We start from the raw sequence: 25830 nt of genomic DNA, 5'->3' as shown, positions 1-25830 counted from the left end.
CACAAGTGAATGAGCAATAACAGAGCTGAATGGAACACTGACAATGTGTCCATAGCAAATGGAAAAACGAGCACTCAAATATGCTTGTCCTCATGGAAAGAGAGAGTGAAAATTGGGTAATTCTAAAGGAAGATAAAACCAATAAGATTTTCCACAATTTCTTAGGGACAAGGATAATGGCAAGGATTTGGAACTTTAATGGGAACATGTTATTTGTCTACTCATTCCTCCATGTTAGCTTTCTGATGACAGGAATAAAGAGCAATAATTCAAAATTAGCTAAGATTTACCAAGCATTTATTTGCCAGGAGCCAGGAACTTCAAAGGTTTCAATAGTATTTTCAATAGGTAATTGAAAAAGTATAAGAGCTAGTAATCCAACCCTGGGAGCCTCTTGCCTCAGGTTTGCTCATAGTCCATAATCTCACCATAATTGCCCCACCTGGATGCTGGGGCTGGAACCCAAGCAAGCACTCAATCACTGATCTGCATTCCCCACCCACCATAACAGAATAATTTGTAACAGCACAAATATAGGCAATTTTCCTTATAGAAAGAATCAATCTCATTTGTATAGAATAATTATACAATGACATTATATAATGGAATTGAGAGACTGTAATGAAACAAAGAATTTCAAGCAAGTGTCTTAATTTTATAATTGCTTCTGGGGTGCAAGTATGAAGTTACATAGAAATTTTGTATGAAAGGAGTCAGGGGTTAAGATGCAGGCCATAATCTTAGGATTTTGGTGCTAAATAGATGCATTATGATTCTACCCATTATGCAAATTGTTTATATCATCACAACAGAAAATACCAAATGGGTGTTGTTGAAAAATATATTTATTTTCTCATGTAATATTAAAACTTTTATCTAATTTAATTTACAGAACTTCTTTCAAATAGTTAGCAACCTTCTAGATGAAGAAAACAAGGAAAAATGGGAAGATGCACAGCAGGTAAGGTTGGGGTTATTTTAGAACTTCAAATAAAGTTGGCTACATATATGTAAAACACACTTGAAGAAATTAACAGTTTGCTCCTTCAAAACATAAAAAGATAATTTTAAAAGTCATTCTAGACTGCAAAATCATTTTAGAGATATCAAATGATCTTTTCTAATATCAGTCCATTGGAGGAATAATGTTTATATATGCAAAAATGGTGATTTGTAACTTGAAGGTTACATATATTAAGGAACTCATACAAAATAGGTTTACTTCCTATATACAGACAAAGCAGGAAAAATGCAAATCTAAAAAGCATATATCTCAAATGAAATTATAGGGTATTTATTGACAAGATAATTTTCATTTATTTCAATTTTATATAAAATCTAAATCAGATAAGCAGATATGTACTTTTAGTTCAAAACCAAGAATTGTTACAGTAAAAAAAAATGTATTCTGATTTTTTTGTTATGCTTTTACCAGTGTAGCAAATAACCTTATTAGTTTAGCTACTGATTCATAATGCCTTACATTGTCATTTGTGCTGTGATGACATATGGATAGTAAGATTTTTTTTCTAAAATACAGAAAAAGAGGATTTGGGGTCAAGAAATGGAGTATAATCTTGTTTAAAAATACTGTGGAAATTTAATTTAACCAAATGTTAAACTTATTTGAATTTTCAACTTGACCCTTTCTAAATATCCTATGAAAAAGGCAATCTTGAAAAAGAGAATGAATATTTACTGAGGTTCAAATGAACAATCTACACGTTTTCCTTTCAAAGGTGCATTCTAGGCCTTCAGGAGTAAATCATGTGCTTTATTCACACTGTGGTAGGAGCTCTAAAAATAGTCCACTGTGGTCCACCTCATTAGCAGTACAAATTCTGTGCTTCTGGTCATGGCAAGGAAAAAAATCCCTCCTCAGTTTAAGACTTTGATCTATCTTTCTCCACTAGTTTGAATTATGTACTTGTCCTTGGCCTTCATCTGGAGGACACCCTTGTTCACTCACTGTAAGGAAGTGGTATCTTTCCCTGGAATGCAGCTGCAGAGAAGCACATCTTTGCAGAATGCCAGGGACTATTAATTATGGATATATTTAGAACAAATATGCAATACCCTATTTAAAATAAGGCTGTGGTTCATCACATGGTATTATTTACTGTGAGATAGCAACTTGAACACATGGAATTATGGCAGAACTCATCAATGGAAAATCATGAATTCATAAGTCATTTATTTACCTGTGATTAATGGTTATTCTAATTTTTAAATTTTTTTATAGTGGTAATGATCCTTAATGCTGCTTTAAAAAATGACTACTTGAAATTCAAACAAACAAAAAAAAACAATTTTGTAGCTTTTAATAAAAGGTGGTGTCATAATTACAGCCATATGGTAAATGGGTCTCTAAATGTGTGTCATAAAATGTGGACCTCTTAGAAATAAGGGTTGTTTAAATTTTGCCAGAAATAATCCTCATGACCCCCTTATTTTAGAGGAATAAAGTCAGAAAAAGTGAAATATTAAATAAAGCTCTGTGCACATCTGGAAAAGTAGCTGAGTAAAATGGTGAATATTGATGTCAGAAGGTTTGTGCAAACAAAATTTACATTTTTGAACAATAAACATAGCCATTTCAGAGCTTTTTTTTATTACCCATCAGCTTCAGTTATGGAAGATCAAACTATGTTTAGATAAAAACAGCATACTAAAGTAAAAAAAATGGCTGAACTTTATATAGCAATATTTTAAACACCACAACGATGGTTGGAGTTGACAAGTCCATTTTCGTCAAGACCAGTCATTTCAGTCATGTACTCTGTTCTGCATTTCACCGTTAACCTAAAAAATTCATGTGTCTCTAGCACAGGAATGGACAAACTACAGTCAGTGAGGGCAATCCAGCCTGGGACCTACTTTGTGAATAATGTTTTGGAAAACAGCCACCCCTGTTCATTTACATATTATTTAGGGCTGCTTTGGTGCAAGAAAGACAGAGTTTCCTTGTTCCAACAGAGAACCCCATGACTTGAGAAGCCTAAAATATTAACAGTTAGTCCCTCTTTAAAAAAATTTGCCAACCTCTTCTCTACAATACTTGACTACTATTGGGGAAATATAATTAAAAGCAACCTGAAAACCTTTCCACAAAGATGGAAGAGAAAGAGAAGAGTTTTATTACTGGATAAGCATTAAACTGGAGTGTGATGTGTATATCATAGACAATCAGCTAGGACAAAAAGGAACCTCACTTTTTATAGACCTAAGTAGCCTCAAGATAAACAATGACTAGTGCTAGGGCCAAGAGGCCTTAGCAGTGCAATTGTCACACATACTTTTTCATAAAGTCCCTTAGTAATTGGGGGTAACTTTGTCATTAGCTAATTATCTTGATCTATAGCAAAATAAGTTCCTTAAATCTTTATGACAGGAGGCAAATTTGCAGTTTAAAGTCAGGCTCAGGTACCCATTGAAGTTTGGTCCTTACCCTTCTCTCAGGCAGATGTATACTCTTCCTTGATGTTTACATTTCAAAGAGAGACATCACTGGATCTTTAAGCTGGTGGATATTTTTTTAGCTTTTAGAAAGGATTTACATACATTTCAAAGAGAAAGAGAAAGAGCTTTACAGCTAGCTTTCTAAAGTGAATACTCTTAAAAAAAAAGAAAGAGTAAAGAACAGGTGGTCTATTCCCAATCAGGAAATCATACCTATTGTCATTAGTTTGTATTTGTCTGTCCATGACACATGTTATACACACATACACCTACAGAAGAACAGGGGAAATAGAGTAGTACCAGGAAGTGTTAAAGACAACAAAAGTTTTATGCACTTTCTTGAAGTGGGAATGACGAATGTTCAGAATTCAGATTTAATTACTGAAAATGTAGCTAAGAAATAGGACTTATTCCCCAAATATTCTTGAAGTTAAAAAAAAAAAATCCAACTCTCTTTGCCATATATTTTAAAATGTAATATCTATTGTTTATGTCTTAAAGTGCATGTTAGTTAATATCCTGTGGATACATGGAGCTTGAATTTTAGATGGGCCCAGCCATAGCCCCTACAAAACTCACACTCTGCCTGCAGCCTGCTCTGCTCAACCTGTCTTCCTCCTATTCAAGTCCCTTCCTGCTTTTACTGTATGCCTACCTGCAAACCCAAGCCTCTCTGTCTCTTCTGCACCAGACTTTGCAATGCAAAGCAGGAAGAACTCTGTAATCCACTTAATTTTTCATGGCTAGAAGCTGCAGTGGTACTCAATAGCTACAAGAAATGAACCTAACTTCAAAAGACATTCTGCTCTAATGTGGTTATATAATGCAGGCTCACTTTATAGGCTTTATGGGTTATGCATGCTAAAATGCATGTGACCTTTCAAACGGCCTTTGCATTTCACATCATTTTGGAATATACCAGCATAGGTTGTTTTTAAGAAAACACATATCTATTTGTACTGGGTGAGATGCCATGATGTTAGAAAATACACTTGGGAAAAAGGAGGCAGATAGCTCTGTTAGTATGTAGGCATCTAGGTAGGAAGGTAGGTAGCTAGGCAGATAGATAAAATAGATATAGATGCAGATAGAATAGGTAGATAACCACAGCCTCAGTCACTAGCAACAATACAATGTGGCTTTAGATAGTTTGAACGCCTTGAGCTTCTGTTGTTTGTTGCCTGAAATAAATATAATAACCTCATAGTTTTTTGTGTGTATATACATGTAAATCATCTACCCTAGAGCTATTATTATAATCCTAAAATTATTGCTAATAACACTCATATAATGACAATTATAATTATTAAAAATAAATGTTTCTCCTAAGATATTTTTTATGAAATAGATTTAATACTTTGTAAATATCCCCATGATAGCAATAATAATTGTTTTTTATTCCTATGTCCCCCAGATGGATACTAAGCTAAAAATATAGAGCCTAATTTCAGTGTTTGTTCTGTGTTATATTTAAGTGAGGGAAAGAGTCCATCAAAAGTAAAGTCATGCTGTTTCTGAGTAGACAATCTGGTAGGTATTTTGAGTTTCTTTAGATTTATGGAGGATTAATTGGCTCATCATATCACTTCCAAAGTTCTTGCTGTGTGGCACCTGGTGTCATTCTCAACTATTAATTCAAAAACTACAGCTGTTTCCAGTTGCAGCCATTTCTTCAAATAAACAGAGCTCATTTGTGACATCATTATGTAGAGTTTTTTTCTTTCTAGCCCTGTATTTCATTTTGTGGACTTTTTATTCCATCTAACTTTTGCTTATTTTTCTAGATTTATCCAGGCTCAATAGAATTAATGCAGGTGATTGAAGATTTTATACACATTGTTGGAATGGGGATGATGGACTTTCAGAATTCATACTTAATGACTGGAAATGTAGGTAAGAAATAGGTTTTTCCCAAAATCTTTCTGAAATTTAATAAAAGATTGCAAGTATATGCGCCATACATTTTCAAGTGTAATATCCTTGTCAATATCTTTAAGTATATATGAATAAATATATTGTGGATACTTATTGTCTGAGTTTTAGATGAATCCAGCCCTATGTGCACTACATATACACACACACACATACATTTGTTTCCATCTGCATGTATTTGTGTGAATGCTATGGGCTTGTATACATCTGCACAGGTGTATGTAAAAGATAATATGTACTTAATTTTCCTTTTACCAAATGGTCCTTGCTATCCAACCTAATACACACACACACACACACACACACAGACACTCACACACACACACACTCTAATGATCCCGAACAAAAATGAATCTTCATTGATTTACATACATTATTCATAAGGACCCTGAATTGCTTGTGTACCAGATCTCCAAGCAGGTGGTGAATGTGTTGGAACACTTCAGAATACCTTTAAGGATCATAAGAAAAACTGCGATCACTACAGTTCTCCTAAATACCTTCCAGGAAATAGTGGGCCTCACAGATCCCTCCAATGGATCCTATGATGCTAAACATATAAAATAAAAGCATATTTCTTCCTTTGTTGCTTTTAATATTTTTTTCTTACAATGGGGTGGAATTACACATAGCAGCAAAACCTACACACACTTTTACACTACCACAATTACACTGGGCCAACACAATTATATTAATCAAGTGGCACATTTCTCTTTGTAGTTAAAAATTGGCCAAAGCTAAGAAATGGTATTCATAATTACACCCATTGAACTGACACAAGTTTATGTTTTTTCTCATTTCTTTAAAGCTTTCTCTCACAATGTTACCCTGATTCAGAAAGATTTTCTTTCATTTGTCATGCTTTAATAGTTTTCACATGAATACCATTGAACTAGAGATAATAATATTCTTATTAGAGAAAATAACATTCTTATTCTTAGATATTTAAGCTTTAGTTTCTAGATCAGGAAGAAGGCTACCTTGGTTAATCCCCTAGGATGGTTCCACTGGTATGGAATATAACTTTTTATGATTAAGGCTTTTGTTGGTTCATTTTACACTTGATTTCTTCTGAAGTCCTTAAATCCTGCAGGGACTCATTTTGTCCCAGCATACCTTATGCCAGGGTGGCCTCAGATTGTAATTGGTTACAGATAACTACTGATAATCTTCTTCCTTGGAGGAAAATCTATATTACAGAAATAGGAAATCAGCAATATAAAAGCACATATCTCAGATTTGTTGTCCACATACACTCTTTATGCAGCACAAGTCTCAAGTTAGACTGATGTCTTTTTGTCTTTTTGGAGGGAAGGAGGGCATTGGGGATTGGATTCAGGGGCACTCAACCACTGAACCACATCCCTAGTCCTACTTTGTATTTTATTTAGAGACAGGGTCTCACTAAGTTGCTTAATACTTGCTTTTGCTGATGCTGGCTTTGAACTCAATATCCTCCTGCCTCTGCCTCCCAAGCCCCTGGGAATTCAGGCATGCACCACCTCACTGATCCTAGCCATTTTTCCAAAATAGGTGTCCAGCAGCTTGTGATAGTCCAAGAACAGAGTGAGTTGTCCCTTTCTAAGAGCAATGAGGACACAAAGGGTCAAAGACAGTGCTTTTATTAAAGGATGAATTCAGAATTCAGAGAAAATCCAAATTAAATGTCCATTCCATAAGTGATTAGACAAATGAAGGAAAGTCTGGAAGAAAGAGTTATTATGATGGGCTATAAGTTTTAGTACACATGGAAGGAAGAACCAAGACAGATTTCAGGGATGCTGGATATTCAAGCCCATACCATTCTAGGACCATAAGACTTCTTTGGTGGGTGAAAAAGGTGTTATGAGGAGTGCTGTGCCAGATTGAACAATTAGTCAAGTAATTTAAGTGGAAAGCTGAGGTAGGAAAAACAAAGAACTATTGTTTTCTTATTCTTTGTGTATAGTGAACACTTAATTATAAAAGGCATTGATAATTAAAAGTATAATCCAACCAATACCTCAAATTTGTTCAGAATGAAAATACTAGAAAATAACTAAAGCTAAACTCAGATCTAAAAATTTAAATTTGACCTTAGAGTAGGTTATTTCAGAATAAAGCCATATCAATTTATCTAGAGTATAGTATTATTTGCTATAAAAATTCTAGCAAGTTCATAAATTAAACTTCCATAAAAAACCCTTATTCTTCTTTATTTTTCTTTTAACTTACCATAATTATATATTTAAATTTTTACATATTAATTTTGAATAAGATTATTTTATGTAAGTTTGCTTACTTCTTTCATATTACTAAACTTGAAGGGACATGTTAAGAATAACTCAAGGCAAATTAAAGCTGAAAATAAAAATAAGGTAATTTTACATTTCCTTTGATCTTGTGTAAGGACAGTGTGATTATTCAGCATTCTGATTGCTTATGTAGTACTGATAATCTATATTTTAAAAATTTATGTTCCATGGATAAAACATACTGTTGATTTTTCCCAAATGCTGGCACAGAGACTGACTTACTATAGTTTAGTGATTAGAGCTGAAGATTGTTCTCTACAATATCTATGTATTTTCCAAAGTATATCCACTAGTATGGAGTAGGATAATACAAATATAATTGATTACCATTAATACTCTTCATTTTTATTCCAGTTTAATATATATAAAACATTATTATCCTATTTGATCTGATATTTTCAATGTTTTTGAGCAAGAACAAACAGATAATATTTTATAGTAACAAATTATGAAATGTGTGAGTTGGCACAATTTGTTTTACCTCCTAAATATTACTTTTCAATAGTGAACTAATTATACTGAAAACATATACATGCAAGCGTGCACACAGACTTACAGAATACTAATGCTGAATAAAGTCTAGGTAACGGGGAATAGTTGCTGTTACTTGTGGCCATTTTTTTTCAGAGTGTGTTGGATTAAGACTCCTTAAAGAACTTCAGAATATCATATGCCTTTTAGAAAAGAGGGAAAATTGTTTTTTCATAAAGTCTATATGCTTCACGACCTCATTTTTCTGAACCATAGATAATTAGCTCCTGAAGAAACTTGAACAACTAAAAATAAATGCCACAAAGACCATAAGGTTTAATTAGTATCTTTGAACTTCACTAATAATCTTATTTTATTTCAACATAAACATAGAATCAACACCTCTGTTTTCTGGTTCTTGGTTTAGATACAAAAAGATAGAAGCAGAGAGTGCTGGTAGGGCATATATATAGAGAGAGGAAAAAAAAAACAGAATAGATGAAATGCTGGAGAAAGAAGTATTAATAGTAGCAACAGAGTATAGAGTCCTTATTGTGGGAATACAGGACTCCTTATGCCTCAGAATTGAAAACACTAGTGTTAAGAATTAAGACAATAATGTATGTGTAGAATCATGGCTTTAATTCATCAAGATAAAAGTTTCTATAATCTGCTTTAGGTGGCAGGGAAATGGGTAATGCATCTTAGAAAGATTATCTTCAAAAAATAGTTTAAATGAAAATGTTAAAGCTTTTTCTATCTGAAAAAATGCCCCCACCTATATCTGTTTTTGATAAACGAAATGTTCCTATATACTAAAATATCTATGAACATTTTGGTAGATATGTATGTGTGTATATTTTTGTAGGAAGAATGTCCACAGCTTTATTTAGTCTCTCAAAAGATTTATGATCTCAAAAAAATTAATATGGTTTGGGAAAAGCAGCCCTACAAACTAAGACTTTTGGCAATGCATTTATAAAATATTTGAGCTTTAATAGAACACTTTTTCATATTCACATATGAATATGGCATTCAAAAACAGACAAATGGTAATCATAATGCATGTGAGTTAATGAGCACTTTCTAATGACAAAAACTCCATTAAATATTTTACATAATTACAGAATGAATGAATGCACATGAAAAATTGATATGCTACAGAGAGATTTCAATTTACAATGTGCCTTATTCTATCATAAAATTGCATTCTAAGTGTTCTAAATATGCATCAGAGGTAAGTGGCTATTGTTTTAAGAAAAATGTGACTTTTTAAATATATCAATTTTTTAAAAATTTATAATTATCAAACAGGTCAGGGGAAATTGTTAGTTAATATGAATTATTGAAATTATCTTTTTCTTTAATAAAAAATCAAATTATTCTCTTCAATAAAAATATTTAAAAGCTCGTTGAAGAGTTATTTAAACCTGCTTCCTCTACTTTCTCTCTATCTATTTCCTCTAACATCTCTTGCAGTGAAGCATGTCTCTCATCACTCTCCTAAAACTTCTATTGGAAAATCCTCCTGGAAACTCCCAATGACCCAATTAAACTTCTTCCCATTTTTCATCCTTCATGTCCTCTGTGCCTTGCAAACCCCTCTCTGTTTCTTGAAACTGTCCATTTCATTAGCAGTTTTATTTTTATTACACTATCAAATAGAATTAAAGGATAAATGCCAGTCTCATGACTCAGAAATATTTGGAATTTTGGAGGCAATAAAATAAATTAAGGAAGATTCAGCACCCATGAGTGAAAAAAAAAAAAAAACTACGTTATTTGAGCCCCAGCACTTTGCAGTTTCAAAGACAAAACAGAATGTTTGAGATCTTATGTGATAAGAATGACGGGGCACATGCACGGATCTCTGGTCTAAGGATTTATCTAAAGTTGCACTGGAATGTTTTATAATTTGTATCATGTTTTTAGTTATGTATTTTCTGCAATAACTTCATGTAGCATATTACATTTGTTTTATTCAGTAACAAGAATAGCCTAGTCATTTTTATTTCTTTTTTTATTCGTTCTTTGCAGTTAGACGTGACAGTAGAATGTATTTTGACATATCATACATACATGCAGTATAACTTCCCATTTTTGTAGTTGTACATGATGTGGAGTTACATGGGTCATGTATTCATATGTGAACACAGGAAAGTTATATCCGATTAATTCTACTGTTTTTCCCATTCCCATTCTCCCTCCCTTCTCCCCACTCTGCACCCTGTCCAATCCAGTGAACCGCCCCTTCTCCCCCCACTCCGCACCCTGCCTATTGTGAGTCAGCTTCCACACATCAGAGAATACTTGAACTTTGGATTTGGGGGATTGTCTTACTTCATTTAGCATAATAGTTTCCAGTTCCATCCATTTACTGGCAAACACCATAATTTCATTCTTCTTTATGGCTGAATACTATTCCATTGTGTATATGTACCACATTTTCTTTATTCATTCATCTATTGAAGGGCACCTTGGTTAGTTCCATAGTTTAGCTAAGAATAGCCTACTCTTCAGAAACTAATTGTATTAGTTTGAGACTTACAACTAGAATTGAATTCATTTAATTGAATTTGAGGAAGATAAGTGATGTTGTGGTCCTACATGTTGTGGTCCTACTTACCTTATACAATTAAAAACAAAAATAATTTATCTCTTCCTATAAGCAAAGTCTTTTCTAAGTGATTCTAGTCTTTAAAATAAATGAATAATCTTTTAGTCTGCAAGCAGATTGCAGTTTGGTCTAGTTTAGATATAAAAAAATTACATAAATAAATAGCATGAACATTTTGGTATGTATCATATAAACCAAATGTTATAGATTCATTTCAGGAAATGTACTGTGTAAGGATTAAGAAAACCTTCTTAGAAAATGAGACATTTGATGCAGACTTTGGAGGGTGGTTGGATCGTTAACAATTCAAAATGAAGGGAAGTGAGTAGCAAATAAATTGTTACATTCCAGAACATTCCTTTAGCAAAGATAGTAAAATGATGTGACAGTTGAGATTATGTTTAGGGGATAATTGGTCTATTTTGATTAAAACACATATGTATGCAATTAAAGTGAAATAAAATTTGAGAGCCATGTCTGACATCTGATAGTAAGGAATAACTAAAGCTTAACTTGTAAGAATTGTGCTTCAGTAGAACATACATTAGAACAGAAAATAGAATTTATAGATATTGGAAAAAACTGTAAACTTAATTAGTCTAAATATAGATAGAAGGCTTTTTTTTACTGTAATCCATGCAGGAGATAATGAAAACTTGAATTATCAGTAGTATAAATAGGAACCAAAGTGTGTGTGTAGATTTGAAGTACTACCTGGAGCTAGAATTGATAGAATTCCATAACTGACGAGGGTATGGGAGAGAAGGGAGAAATGAAATTTGTATTAACTCAACAAACATTTGAGTCTCTAATATACTAACATTTAAGCAAGTGTAGCCCCCAAGTGAAAACCTAACATGAGATTGTGGATTTTGGTAGAGGAGTCAAATCCTTAAATATGTAATCAGTGATCATCTGCATAAAAGTGATGGTGAAGGCACATCTTTTTTTTTCAAACATCATGACATAAGACAGAGAGAAGTAAGGTGATTTCCACACTGAAAACAAAGGATCAAGGCCGGTCTCTGAAGGCAGGAGTGGCTGGAGGCAGTGGATGTAAGGCCTTCCATAATAAGGCAAAAAAAAAAAAAAAATCAGTGTCATAACTAATAGGAGGGTGAGAATATTTCAAAACCAATACTCTAGTTAATTTTAATTACTTATGAAGTTTAGAGTATTAGAGATAAAGAAAAATCTTACATGATTGTTGATGGAAGAGCATGAAGATTCTACAGAAAAAGAGCAGAAACAGTGAACAGCATCTAAAGGTTCAAGCTCCTTAGGTGGTTTCAATGGATCATACCCTAAATATTTTAATAGTTATTTCCAAGGATTTACTTTGCACAGACAAGTGCTTTACACCCATGCCCTGCTATCTCACAACTGTCTCTTAGGAATTATTCGAAGTTGACAACTATCAGATAAAATGATATTTCCAAACACAGAATGTTGTATTTATTACTTGTAAGGAATTTGAAATGTTTCCTGTATATAAACCTTAAAAGCTATAAGACTCTAGAAAGGATAGTTTCATTTCTTCTCCAGTAAGCCAATAACACAATAGCACCAATGCTTTGGAAACATTAAAGTTAACACATTTATCTTTACCAAGCTAAATATTACTCTCTATTCTTGGTTTAGAAAGATGAAGTATTGGGCTTTTTAGAAGAAATATTCATACCTGATATTTTTTGAAATTGAAATCAAATTTGATCTGAATAATGGCATAATATAAAAGTCAACATCTCTTTTTTCTCTGCAGGCCTTTTTATGAACATTAAATCTATGTTATTTGTTAAATTTACTGATAAAATTCATCATTTCATTGGTGTAATGTCTTGTTCAATTGAGGAATCTACTTTCAATCTGATGATGTAAAACTGGAACGGCTTCTCTTTCTTAGCTTATTTTCTTTTTCTGTTACTGCTTAGCTTTGTGGCTCACACATCTGTATCACTTGCTTAACTTCCTTTCCTTAAAAATGGCACTTGTCAGTTGACACCAAGCCCCCCAAATACAGGAATTAACATCGTTTTGCTTATTTGTAGCACCTGATGTTGGTGCAGTTAGCTAGACTTGAGTGAGACTTGACTGCTTTTTGGCAGTCTCCCATGCTTGCTAGACACCTGAGACAAATGGAAGTTTTTCTTTAGGTCAGAAAGAAAAATGAAACTACCTTTTTCTTTTCTGTTTCTGTTAGTTTGTTTTGTTTTTGTTTTTGAGGAAAAAGAAAAGCAGTCAGACAGTTTTAAACGAGGACTCTGAATGATATGCAGCATTATGAGTTGTTTTATTATTTCTTATTTTATGGGAATTATCCCCTGGCATTTACCATGATTCACTTATTCCAAATGACTGGGGACAGAAGACTTGGGAGGCTGAGGCAAAAGACCATTATCAGAGCTTGAGGCAAGCAGTACAAACTCCTCAGAGTTGTGAAGATCTCCCTACCCCTCAGTTTAAGGAGCTCCCTGAAGTCACTATAGTTGGTTGGTAAGGACTCATGAATTTAATTAATTTAAAAAAATCTCAGACCTTCATTCAATAAGTATATTTCATGTTAAGTTCTAGGTTAATTCCTCAGTGAACAAATTAGACAAATTGCTCTTGTGGAACTTATATTTTATATTAGAGAGACAGATTTCAAACAAATGTGATCTAATATGTCCAATGGTCATAATTGCTGTGAAAATAAATAAAACCACCAGGATAAGAGAATAGAGAATGCAGATTGGTGAGAAAAATCCTCATATCAGTGTACTGATATTTAAATATAGAAGCAACTGCCTTTAGAGTGTGAGATGTAATGATATGTGGAGACAGAGCACTTCATAGAAGAAACCATAATTCTAAATACCATGATGCATCCATGTGCTTCATATGTAAGAAGAGCTGAAAGAATTCAGTGGTGCTGGAGAAGCTGAGGGTAGGGCGGTGGGAGGAGATGATTTCAAGGAAGGAGAAGTGAGACTGCAGAACGCCTTTAACTGAAGGTCTAAATAAGAAGCCAAAACACTACAAGATTTGAACAGAAGAATGATGAATTCTGATTTATATTCTAAAATGGTCATTCTGACTATGAAGTGTAGACTAATAGACAGTAGGGGGCATGAGTGGATATAGCAACAGCAGTGAGATGTTTATTGCAGCAGCCAGGAGAGAGAACGCAGATGCTCGGACCAGGTGACAATGGTGATAGTGAAAAGATATTTTAATAGCTGATATGACAGAGTTTATTAATAGTTATAACTGGGTCTGGAAGAAAGAGAAAGTTCAAAGAAATGTTTCCATAATATCTCTAAGAACTCAAAAACTACAGAAGGTAAACAGATTTATGTCAAAAATTAAAATACTTCTTAAATTCACTGGCAAAATTTTCTGTGACCGTTTTAAAGTCTCTAAAGTTCAGAGACCAAAGGAAGCTTGTTCTGGTTTATTTTTTATGTATTATCTTCCTAAGTGCAACACAAATCCTTGCTCTTGCAGTTTAAGCTCATTTCATTTTTACTGTTCTCAGGAAGATTGAACAATTTTATCCTTAGAAACCATCAGCATCCTGTCGTCATCCTACCATCTGAATCCTTGGGCAAAAGCCAGGATGAAATCGTTTATTGAAATGAATTTGTGAAGCTGTGGCTCAGATTGAACTGCCAGTTAACAAATGAAGTAAATGGCATTTTTCCTACCATCTTTTTTCTTCTACTACTTTTAAAAGTGATAGAACCTCAAGCGAGGAGAATTCTTCAGTCTCCACCAAGTCCAGCAATAAATTAGTTAGCTTTACTCCTCTTTTTAAAATCATTTTTCTGTTTTTATATAAAAATTTTAAAAATATAAATATATAAACGTATATTCTCAAAGTAGGAAAGATCTTTTAAGGGTACCTCTATTTCTACAGCATGAGAAAAATATTATTTGTAATAGCATTACTGTCATAGTTACAACAATTTTCTACCTCGAGAATAATAGGTAGAAAAATGTTTTTATTAGCTTTTCTGTTTTATTCCTCAGGATTTCCATGAAAAGTTTTGGTAAAGCATCTGTTGTAATCTATAGAACTTCCCAAAATAATGCTTTCACAAATATTCATGATAGTATTTACTCCTAACAACCTTGCTGCCTGAGAGTTGAGGACACCCACATAATTTGTCCTAGATCAGTGCTTCCCATTCAGAGTGGATGCATTGTTTTTTTCCTTTGCATCTCAGTAATTGAAAGTTAAAGATTTCTTTCATTATGTTGCTCAGCCAACCACACTCTAACCTTCTAAAACTTCAGTGTAGATTTTTTGATACGACCCTAGGGAAATCTTACTCATATGTTCTGTATTTCTACAAAGTAAAATAACTACTGACTGTTTGTTTTCTTTTCTAGTACTAATCTTCATATATGCTTACTTTGTTAAAATGTAAAATTATTTTTCTGGCTAATTATATATTTTGAGGGATGCCTGTCTTACACTTTTTATAAGCATTAAGTGTTTTTTCTATTACATCTTTTATTTATTTATTTATTGATCCCAAGGGTTGAACTCAGAGGCACTTGACATCCCCAGCTGTATTTTGTATTTTATTTAGAGACAGGGTCTCACTGAGTGGCTTAGCACCTTGCTTCTGCTGAGGCTGGCTTTAAACTCAGGATCCTCCTGCCTCAATCTCCAGAGTAGCTGGTATTATAGACATGTGCCACCATGCCTGGCCCTTATATTACATCTTAACCAATAAAAATTTTGTGAACTTTCCACATCTGGGATTATTGCATAAAATGGGTTAAATCTCTATCCTTTTGGTAACTGTCTGGTAAAGAATGCATTGATTCAGGAACAAATTTTTGCTCCAAGACCATCATTTCTTTTGGATTTTGTATTTACTGGGGAAAAGCACATGGTCTGGAGAAACCTAAGAGAGTCACACAAAAGGCAGTTGGAAACCAGCACTGTATGGAATGCACAACAATGTGCAATAGCTTTGGGAAAACAATTAGGAAAACCAGAGGAAAAGTTGACTTCTACCAAGACTATGCATATCTATGAGAAAAGAATGCATGGCCTAAAGTAGGAAATGTGGATAACAGAGATGGTGATGGTGAAGTGACATATTTTAGTGGCATATCTTGGTCTACCAGATATTAATTATGAAAGTTGTCCTCAAATAGAAATCTATAACTTTAAACATTAACATTTCTTTTAAGAATACAAGCTGAGAATTCTTGATTTTCTCATGCATTGACACATAGAGCTAGCCACAAAATGTTTTGTATTTGTGCTTCTATTCTCTATAAAGATCTTGAGTTTCTGCCAAGAAGTTCTTTGTGACCTCTTTGTCCTAAGAAATCTACCAATAGTAGCTTTGCATACGGAGGTTGGTACTTTGTATCAGTTCAAGAAACTTGGCAAAAGTTTTAACTACGAAAAGTCTCTCCAAGGTGGGATGGAGGGGAAAAAAAGCACTGGTAAACTAAATGGCTTTGTATTTCCCTATAGTTCTTGTATCTAAAAGGGGTTGGAGCTATAATTCTTCTCAGATTGACTCCATTGTTCTGTTTGAGATAAATTCTTTCAGCATGTAGTAGATTTACACTACAATAAATAGAAAGATAAAATCCAAGGTCTAAAGAAAACAAAATTTAAATTTTATGACATTGCTTCTGATCTCTGTTGGTTGATGTAATACAATGAATATTTGGAATTAGTAGAATGGCATACTGTGTGCCTCCTTTCTGATTTTGCTGTTCAACTGAATTAGAAGGATGTCACTGCAAGCTTGTGTGAACACAAAATATAATCCCATTTCAACTGTTTCTATGGCAATAATTGCTTATCTCTATGGTAATAGTGGTCTGCCTCTATAACAATAACCTGCAATGAGAGAAAAAAGGCACTGACTCTCTGTTAACAATTTTTCTTTTTCTTTTTTCTATTTTCATGTTCTCTTCTTTTCAAAAGTCTTAATTTATTTGGTTCCACCAAGAATTCTTTATTAAATCCTTCCTCTTCTCCCACCGCTTCCTTCTCTGAATTAAAAAAAAAAAAGGAAGCTTTTAATTTGAAAACTGAAAAATCTGACTAAGATTAAAAACTGGTACTTTTATGTTCATGGAAGAAGGAGATACTGTTTTGCATCTTTTAAAATATGCTGGTTTTGAAGATAGATGCATTGGGCTGAAAACCATAGCTGTACCATGAATAATTGATCCTTCTGCAAGTTATTTCATTTCTAAATTTCTTCTTATTCTTTTCTAAAGATAATAATGTCTTCTTCACAGAGATAATATCAATGATAAGATTAGATACATTTAGCACCTGACATACAATAGTCCCTCTGATTGGTAATGGACAAACACAAGGCCAAATATGGGCTATGCTATTGATTGTGTGATTGTAGTGAGGTCACCCAGACCCCTGGCCATGGTCTGCTCCTCCAGGGAACTTCTAAAGTTCATACCAAGTTTCAGTATCATAGTTTAAAAAAATCTGAATATTATGCATATTGTGTACATCAAAAAGAAGAGCAAGATTCCATATATATAGGCATATAATATGACTAGTCTAGAAAATCACCTGTGTTGTTTGTCTGTTTTAGAAGTATTATGTGACTCAGTTGCCTTCTGTAGAATAATGACAATAAGAACCAAGAGATTCTGGGCTTTTGGCATTTTGCTACAAGAAGCTACTCTTTGCTTCCATGGATGCATTTGTCATTAGTCAAATTCCAGCTCCCTTGGATGATGCAGACCAAAAAAACCTTTTCTGACTTAACTTTATAATATCTCAACTATGTTCTGTGGAATTTTATCAATCATCTTTAGAGATGCATCAAAGAATTCTGTAACATTACTATATTTTCTCTAAAATTTAGAAATAAATTAGTTTGCTTAGTCCTTAATTAAAGTCTCTCAAATGATCAAAAATATTTTGGAGCTTTTATATCTATTTAAAATTTCCATTTGAAGAGCTTCTCCTTTTGAAGGATCTGCATCCATTATTTAGAGTGTTAATCTAAATAATTTCATTTTTTTCTATATAGTCTCTTTTTGCTTTCCCCAAACTCATTACCCAATTATTTCTTTTTTAATTTTCCTTAATTCCTTGACAAATTTGTCTCGTTGTCCCTAAAATGAAATTTTATTCTTAATAATAAGGATAACCTCTGCTATCTTTATAATATATTCTGAAAATCTTGAGTATTTCAAAAAATCATAAAATTTTTAAATTAAATAACAATTTCTCAGCAGAAAACTAACTATATTGTTTTGTAACATAATTGAGACTACATTGGTAAAACATAATCATAATTGGTTAGTGTGCTCTTTTTTAATTTTTTATTGTTGGTTGTTCAAAACATTACATAGTTCTTGATATATCATATTTCACACTTTGATTCAAGTGGGTTATGAACTCCCATTTTTACCCCGTATACAGATTGCAGAATCACATCAGTTACACATCCATTGATTTACATATTGCCATACTAGTGTCTGTTGTATTCTGCTGCCTTTCCTATCCTCTACTATCCCCCCTCCCCTCCCCTCCCCTCCCCTCTTCTCTCTCTACCCCCTCTACTGTCATTCATTTCTCCCCCTTGTATTATTTTCCCCTTTTCCCTCACTTTCTCTTGTATGTAATTTTGTATAACCCTGAGGATCTCCTTCCATTTCCATGCAATTTCCCTTCTCTCTCCCTTTCCCTCCCACCTCTCATCCCAGTTTAATGTTAATCTTCTTCTCATGCTCTTTGTCCCTACTCTGTTCTTAGTTACTCTCCTTATATCAAATAAGACATTTGGCATTTGTTTTTTAGGGATTGGCTAGCTTCACTTAGCATAATCTGCTCTAATGCAATCCATTTCTCTGCAAATTCTATGATTTTGTCATTTTTTAATGCAGAGTAATACTCCATTGTGTATAAATGCCACATTTTTTTTTTTATCCATTCGTCTATTGAAGGGCATCTAGGTTGGTTCCACAGTCTTGCTATTGTGAATTGTGCTGCTATGAACATCGATGTAGCAGTGTCCCTGTAGCATGCTCTTTTTAGGTCTTTAGGGAATAGACCGAGAAGGGGAATAGCTGGGTCAAATGGTGGTTCCATTCCAAGCTTTCCAAGAAATCTCCATACTGCTTTCCAAATTGGCTGCACCAATTTGCAGTCCCACCAGCAATGTACAAGTGTACCCTTTTCCCCACATCCTCGCCAGCACTTGTTGTTGTTTGACTTCATAATGGCTGACAATCTTACTGGAGTGAGATGGTATCTTAGGGTGGTTTTGATTTGCATTTCTCGTGCTCTTTTTTAAATACATATGTCACTAGAGTGAAATACAGTGCTGAATTTGATCATTGAGTGTATGTTTGTATGTAAGTTGGGAAGTAAACTATTGTTTGTTGGAAGATTTTTTTTCCTTTTGGTTTGAATATCTAAAGGTAAAAAATATTTTCTGAGTTTCAGTTGACTTAATTTATTTCCTGCAATGAAACAGAAATGTTGTTTTCAAATATAGAGTTAACATTAATTTTGCTCAGCATACTTTATTTATAATTGTAACTATAATATCATAAGTCTCTACAATAATACCATTGTGCTCTAAAGTGTATGTTAGCTTTATAATTATCCAAAACTAGTCTAATAAGATGAGATTGATTGTATGTGGTTTAGAGCATGTTGTGGAACCAGGTGCAACCATGCACTGGTGCCAACTCAAGAATGCTTAGTAAATGGTATCTTCTGTTCTTCTATCTGTTCCTGCTCTTTCTCCAAAGACTTATACTTAGTGAGGCACACATGCCTAACCTCAGTACTCCCTATTTTGAAGGGGTATGAAATCCATGGTTTCTTTTCAGTAAGGCAAAGTGGTTAAAATTCTACAAACAAACCAAAACCTGAAGGTTGAATTAGTCAGGAGAGGAACAGGTAGGAAATGAAGAGTTGCAAGTGTGACTGGAGTCTAGTTGCTAGTGGAAAGGTCCTGAGCTAACACTGAAGAGGAAATTAAAGGTCAGGTCATGGAGACCTTGGAACAGACTTTGTATCTTCTACAGTATGACAGGAAACTGCCCGGAGTGACATGATTCAATTTTTGCTTAAAACCTATTCTGACTGCCATGTGAGGGGTGAATAGAAAGGGCACAATATGAAAGTGGTGTGTGTAGTGAGTTGTTTTAACTTAGGTTAATATTTAATGGACAAATGTGCAGCAGTCTAAATGGGGATTAGGAAACATCATTAGGCTGTTTTGGAGGAGATGCAGTGGTAATGATGAACTGGATTAACAAGGTAAAGATATGAATGTGTCAAAGATAACTTATTGATTCTGACTTGAAGAAAGGGTTCACTCGGTTTTCTTGAGATGAAGAATGCATAGAGAAACCATATTTTGATAGAGTGAGTGGAAATCAAGGTTTAAGCTTTGGATATGTTACTTTTGAGATATCTAAAGACATCAGAGAAAGGACCAAATAATTAATTCAGTTTTAGGACTGGAGTTTGGAAGAAAATTTCTTATACACATTGCACATAACTGAAGATATTTGTGTGAAACACATCTCTCACTAGATCGCAATATGTAGAGACTTTTCCTTTTTACATTTTGAATTCTCCACAGTATTTTGTTCAAGTGAGAGAATGGTTAAGGTAAAAAATAAAAGGGAATTGGCATGTATTGTATCTTACTATGTATAAGGAGTGAGCTAATTGCCTTTGGCTTAGTCCTCATGAAAGGCTATTGATTTTTACAAATGGTCAAACGGAAGAGCAATTAAATGACTGCCAAAGTCCACAGAATAAATGGAAAACTAGGACTGATTGACTACAGGACCCAAATTGATCATACTAAACCCCCTGCCTCCCATTAAGCTCTGAGCAAACCTCATTTATTAAAAAAATTATGGGCAGTTTATTGTATCAAACCCACTGTATGCTAAGATCCTATGTACAGCAATAATAGGGAACATGGGAACATGGATATTGGAATTCATAATCTACTGTGAAGGCAGAAAATGAGGCAGCCTATGTAAAAATTAAAAGAGTATATGACAGAGAGAAGTGGGGGCTTAGATCTCTTTAGATGGGGACAAAACATGCTAAAGAAAAAAAAATAATTTAGCAGAGACCTGAGAAAAGGAATGAGGAAATGTTTTCTAGTTACATAGGAAAAGCCCTGTGGTGGAAAAGGCCTATCCGTGCAGCTTGATCTGGTGAGCAAACTGATGGCCATGTAAAATGTGACTGCAGACAGATGGAAGCCCAGCCATGGAGAGCCTCAGAGACCAGAGCGTGAGAATTCAACTTGTACCCCATAAGCATCGGTCAAACCATTCAATTGTTTCAATGAGGGGATAAATGTGACCTGCTTTATATATTACAAAATATTACTGTGGTTTTTGAGAGAAGGAGAAATTCTGGGTACAAAAGTTAAGAATCCCAGTCATACAGCTCCTGAATGAGTTCAGAAGAGAGATTCTGGTACCTTCTAGAGGGCTGTGGAATGGAGACAGAGGAAATGCAGTGATTCAGGACATGTTGCAGAAATAACACCCAACTATCTGTTGATGGCTGGGTTGTAGGAGGCAAGGAAAAGGCAGAAGTAAAGAGTGGCCCTTAGGTTTTTGTTTTGAAGTCTGAGTAGATGGCAGCACCTTTAGAAACACAGGGAAGAAAGAGCTTTGGTGGTGGAAAATCAAGGGTTCTGCTCAATAAACAATTATTGAATTAAAGAACCACAGTGCTGGTCACATAAGGGAATTCTTGTGTTTTGGATTATTAAATACCATATTTAATAATGGACCATTCATTTATGAATTTTGTATGGCTGCTTTCACATCAAAATAATAGAGTTAGGTTGTTGCAGAGGAATGGTGGCTATGAAGCTGAAAATATTTTTAACTTTAATAGGAAAAAAAATTCAAATATTTACTATAACACCCTAAATCTAAATTTAGAGTATTATTTTCTTTTTTTTTAATATAATAGTTGTTCTTTACATAATCTTTATAAAGGATTTTACTCCTTATAAAGCCACACTCTCAATATTAAGCTATGCATGATGTCTTCCTATTCCTGAGTCCCTCTTCTCTACTCTTTCTCTCTCACATGGTTTGTTTTTGGTAGCTCTCCCTGTTTATCATTACCTTACAAAGTGGGTCTTTCCTAAGTTTCATTTCTTGACTCTTTTCTATCATCTCCTCTTTATCTTCATAACTCCCACCTCATTTATTTTAGGTGTCTCCTAACTGCCAGCTGACCAAAGGAGCTTTTTCTTTTTGTGGGGGTAGGTGGGGTATCAGGGATTTAACCCAGGGGCACTCAACCACTGGGCCACATCCCCAGACCCTATTTGGTATTGTATTTAGAGACAGGGTCCACTGAGTTGCCTAGTGCCTTGCCATTGCTGAGGCTGGCTTTGAACTCCCTATCCTTCTGCCTCAGCCTCCTGAGCCGCTGGCCAAAGGAACTTTTTTCCATTCAGTATAGCTTCCCAGCCCAGCCCAGCATTCCATCTCATGACAGTTATTATTACCAACATCCTCTCTAGTTCTGTTTACATACTACTGTCTGTCTCTCCCCAAATTCTATGCCAGCGACTTCAATTATTTTATTCATAAGTGTATTTCCAGTGCTCAGAACCATTTCTCAAACATAAGAAGTATTCAATTAACATTTGTTAAATGGTGAATTAGTACATTGTATTCTCTCTTTGGGAAAATTTATCCATGTCTACATTATCTACTATTACTTCTGCTAAGAAGACATCCAGTTTATATGTTCATGTTCTAAATTTGATTATTTATTCTCCAGATCCAGATTTCTTGGCCTAGACAATATCAGTTTTAGCCTATTACCCTACCTGAACTCCCTGCCTATTAATATGAATTACTATTTTTCTAAGCTTTCTCATGTAATGCTATTCCTCTTATTCAGAATGCCCTTCCTTTGCCCTTCACTATTCTGATACTTCTGGAACATTACTAGCTTTTACCAGGCTCTTGGTTGACACAGGCAGTTCCCTTGACCCATCTGTTATACCACAGCTACAACAGTATTACTGCAGAGGCCTTCCTTGGCCCAGATATCTGTGTTCCATCTTGTTTTAATCAGCTTTTTTGTCACTGTGATGAAAAGGTCTGACAAAAATTTTAGAGGAGAAAAAGTTTATTTGGCATTTATGATTTCAGAGGTCTCAGCCCACAGATGTCCTAGTCCATTAGTCTGGGTGAGGGAGACCATCATGGCAGAAGGGCATGACAGAGGAAAGCAGCTCATAACTGTCACAAGAAAGCAGAGAGACAGTTCCACTCACTTGGGGGAGGGGGGAATATGAACCCCAAAGGCACACAGTAACCTCTCTCCTCCAGCCGTACCCTAGCTGGCTACAGTTACAGCCTAGTTAACCTTATAGGTGGATTAATCCACTGATTGGGTTGTAATTGCCATCATCTGATCATTTCACCTCTGAACCTTCTTGCACTGTCTTACACATGAGCTTCAAGGGGACACTTCATATCTAAACCCTAACACATCTCATCAGTTATTTCCTTCAGAATGGCACCTATTACAATCTGGAATTCTCTGAATTGTTTTTCCCTTACCAAACATGTGTATTCCTCTCTAGACATGAACTCTTTAAGGGCAAAAACTTTTTGTCTCTTGTTCACTGGCAAAATTCTCAGTGGTAGGACAGTTCTTAGGACACCCTGGGGCTCCATAGAGGTTGTCGGATGAATGCATTTACAAATAAACTCTTAAGCCTCCAATGACATTTTTTTCTTTTGTCAAAATATAGCACTTCCCATGGCTACTGCTCTTTGGGAAATGGAGGATTTGCTATCCTGGGAAGGCCCTTTATTGTTTCCTTCACTTTTTGTTTCTTGTCCGTTTTGGTGCCTAATGTCTAATAGGTTCCTGACTTATTTCTCTAATAAAATTTAAATGATCTTAATATCAAAACAATAACACACTCTGAGAGAGAGACAGAGAGGGAATATTAATGTTGTATATACCAAAGCTCTTAGTGTTTTACACTTGGATAATTATTATGTAATGCTCTTTCCTATACAGGACTTCTATTCTTAATTTCACTAGCTACAGAAAGAATGGGAACTTCAGATTTATATGCAAAAATGACTTTGTATCTCACGTTTTGTTCATTGTTAGGATTAAAATTATGAACTACTTTAGTACCAAAGATGAATATTAATAAGTGTCTATTTCTAAAAGACCACAAAAAAATATGCTTTTTGAAAACTAAAAGATGATTGGTATAAATACATAATAGATAACAAAAGAAATGAAGACAGTAGTTGCTTTTAGGTTTTTCTTTCTTTTTCTTTTCTTTTTTTTTTTAATGGCCACATTAAGAATAGCTTTTCCAAAATATAACCACACGGTTTCCCCTGCAACTACTCAACTCTGCCACACGAAAGCAGCCATGGACCATATGTGAATTAATGGATGTGGCTGTGTCCCAATAAAATTTTATTTGTGGACACTGAAATTCAGTTTGATATAATTTTCACATGTTAAGAAATAGTAGTCTTTTTTTAAAAAATTCTCCAACTGTTTAAAAATGAGAAAAGCCTTTTTAGTTTGTAAGCCATAGAAAAATAGCCAATGGGACACATTTGACCCTTGGTTGGTAGTTTGCAAATCCCTGCTCAAGACAGGTCAGTTTGAACAGGAGCCACGTGTGTGGCTTTGGATATACCCTGTGTGTCAGCATTATTAAATGCCACAAAGTGAGAGTGATCTGAAAGAAAGCTTTTTCAAGGGGTCTTCCACCAGAGCACCAAAGCCTGGCAGAGAGACCTCAAGCAGAATGCGGAAATGCATAATTCTGCCCAGGCTTTGAAACTAGTAATGAATAAAAAAAAAAAAAAAGAAAGAAAGAAAAGAAAAGAAAAAAGAAAAAGAATGTAAAGCTCACTCACCAATTAATTTACAAGTTTTTCTATCTTTATTCTAGAAAATAATATGTAAAATAATTAATTATTTAAGTTTTAAGATATGATATGACATTAGCAAGTAAAAAATGTAACTTTAAATTACCAGAAGGTTACTTTTTAACTGCCCATATAGTGTGCCTACTTCTGAGTATCAGGTAATCCTGCTTTCTCTCAAAAAATAAAAATCGCTGCCTTGTCATGGAAGGACATTTCTCATTCACATCTGAGTTCAAAGCCTCTGGGGTTTTGGGATCCAAACTACATACTGGTGGTGATGGAGGGGATCTGGCAGAGTTCTCAGGGCATGGTTGTCTTGGCCAAGCTCCTGCCAGCTGCTGTTTCCAGAGAAATGAAGGCTGTGTGTCATAATCCATCAGTCCTGTTCTTTCTCTGTGGCCCTGACATTCCAATCCTGGCCTTTTAAGAAAGAAGATATGGAGTGTATGAGGGAAGTAGAGTGGAGAGAACAACTAAAAAACTATCTTTAGAAATGTCTGAATGTTCCTATTTAGACCACTTCACCAAATAGTAAAACTGGTTACAACACAAAGACTATAGTAGACAAATTAATGTGCATGTATATCTATAACCAGTGATTTGATAATCACCATTCTTCAGTGGTATCTAGATTTGAACTCCTGATGGACATGTAATTGTTTTATTGCCTCAAATGGAATTATTGCATCATACTCAGTGAAAAATATTTACATAAGGCAATGTTGTCATAGAAGGAATTTGGTAAATACTTGGTGAATGAATCAAGGAATGAGTGAAAAGTGCCAAGCTCCAGCTTGTGTTCAGTTAATCTCAGCTGTCCTTCCCAAATGCCCTATTTTACTTGGAATCAAGGATTGCTATACAAATACGAAAAGCATGGCTTTTTAAACTGCTCAATGGCAAAGGGGTAACCACATGTAGGCTTGGCTCGGTCCCTCTGTGTTTGCTATGAACACATGAAAAAAAAAAAAACTTATAAGTACTCTATTTTTCCTATAAGTACTTTCTAACACAGAGCCAACACATCATCTTCCCACACCACCCCCATCCCCACCCCGCTGCCCCTGCTTTTCGGACAGGATTTCAAAACTGTAGGTTAACAACTAGTAATCTTAGTGATGTCTT

At 34.5% G+C, this 25830-nt stretch overlaps 1 protein-coding gene across 1 annotated transcript in view; it reads left to right on the top strand.

Moving 5' to 3' along the window:
* Adgrb3 (adhesion G protein-coupled receptor B3) overlaps positions 1-25830 on the top strand; it is a 687882-nt gene that overhangs the window by 348065 nt on the left and 313987 nt on the right. Inside the window, exons 10-11 of the mRNA XM_071613277.1 lie at positions 893-961; positions 5244-5352. Coding sequence (XP_071469378.1) covers positions 893-961; positions 5244-5352 — 178 coding nt within the window. The remainder of the gene's footprint in view (positions 1-892; positions 962-5243; positions 5353-25830) is intronic.

The sequence above is a fragment of the Marmota flaviventris genome, chromosome 6 (assembly GCF_047511675.1).
Source record: "Marmota flaviventris isolate mMarFla1 chromosome 6, mMarFla1.hap1, whole genome shotgun sequence".
Classification (NCBI taxonomy): domain Eukaryota; kingdom Metazoa; phylum Chordata; class Mammalia; order Rodentia; family Sciuridae; genus Marmota; species Marmota flaviventris.
The sequence above is the reverse complement of the archived record's forward strand: the minus strand, read 5'-3'. Positions and strand labels throughout refer to the sequence as shown.